This window comes from Camelina sativa, chromosome 7 (assembly GCF_000633955.1).
Source record: "Camelina sativa cultivar DH55 chromosome 7, Cs, whole genome shotgun sequence".
NCBI lineage: Eukaryota > Viridiplantae > Streptophyta > Magnoliopsida > Brassicales > Brassicaceae > Camelina > Camelina sativa.
Window position 1 is genome coordinate 26587508 of NC_025691.1, and position 988 is coordinate 26588495.

At 42.0% G+C, this 988-nt stretch overlaps 1 protein-coding gene across 1 annotated transcript in view; it reads right to left on the reverse strand.

Annotated features, from left to right (window-relative positions):
- The window catches only part of LOC104704965 (PLAT domain-containing protein 2), a 1995-nt gene extending 1164 nt beyond the window's left edge, over positions 1 to 831 (reverse strand). Inside the window, exons 1-2 of the mRNA XM_019227925.1 lie at positions 435 to 831; positions 9 to 283 (exon numbers count right to left, since the gene is read on the reverse strand). Coding sequence (XP_019083470.1) covers positions 9 to 283; positions 435 to 506 — 347 coding nt within the window. The 5' untranslated portion in view covers positions 507 to 831. The remainder of the gene's footprint in view (positions 1 to 8; positions 284 to 434) is intronic.

The following is a 988-nucleotide window of genomic DNA, read 5'->3' on the forward strand; positions in this document are numbered from 1 at the left end:
TAACATACCAGCCGTGGTGGTCACCGGAGCCGTCAGAGGTAAGATTCAACGAACAGATTGGGCTCGGAAGACACGGTGCTTTGCCACTGAAAATGTCGAGATTACCCCTCTCGTAGTAGTTGTAACCTGGTCCCATTAAACCACCCCATGCCTCTAGGTTTCTGATCCCGATGTAGTCTCCGTATTTGTCGTAGATTCTAGCGCTTATGATCGAATCTGTACCGGCTTTGAAGGTTGATCCGGTTCTGAGGTAGAATGTGTAGACACAATCTGCTTCATCCTCCTGTCAAAATCAAGAAAATGATTTGTTTGTAGCCCCCTAATATAGTTTAAAGTTACACTAATGTTGTGTCCAAATCTGGTAATGTGTGTGTGTCTGCTAAGTTATAGACGAAAGTAGTATTGATGATGAGGATGAGATTTGGGGAACTTACTGCGAATGCGACGGCGGAGATGGTGGCGGCAACTAGGAGGAGTGAGAGGAAGTGGACGTCACGGCGAGGCATATTTGGTGATGTGAATGGAAGAAGGAGAGATCTAGTCTTATGGAAATATTAATAGATTTGTTGCAAAATGTTAAAATAGTTAATAGACTTTAGATTTCAATGAGGGAGTAATTATCCTCTGCCTTTCGGATCAGCTTGTGAAGATGACGTGGTAGTGCTTAGTCCGTTGGAATCAAAGAAAAATATGATTTAAGCACGTCGTTTACTCGGCGTACAGGTCGGCATGCGGTGTCAGATTTCGAAATATTGCATTTTTAGTGTGATACACATGCACCTTCATTTTTCGCCAAACATAACAGTTCAGAGGAGTATCAAAGCTTTCGCGGATCTAAAAAAAGGTATGTAAATAGTTAGTTACCAATCACAACTATAGTTTCTAGATTTCCAAGTATAGTGTAAGTTGTAACGCACCCAAGACAAAACATGCTTCACGTGGATTGAGGTCGACCAGGGAAGAATTATAGACAAGACGTTAATCTTCT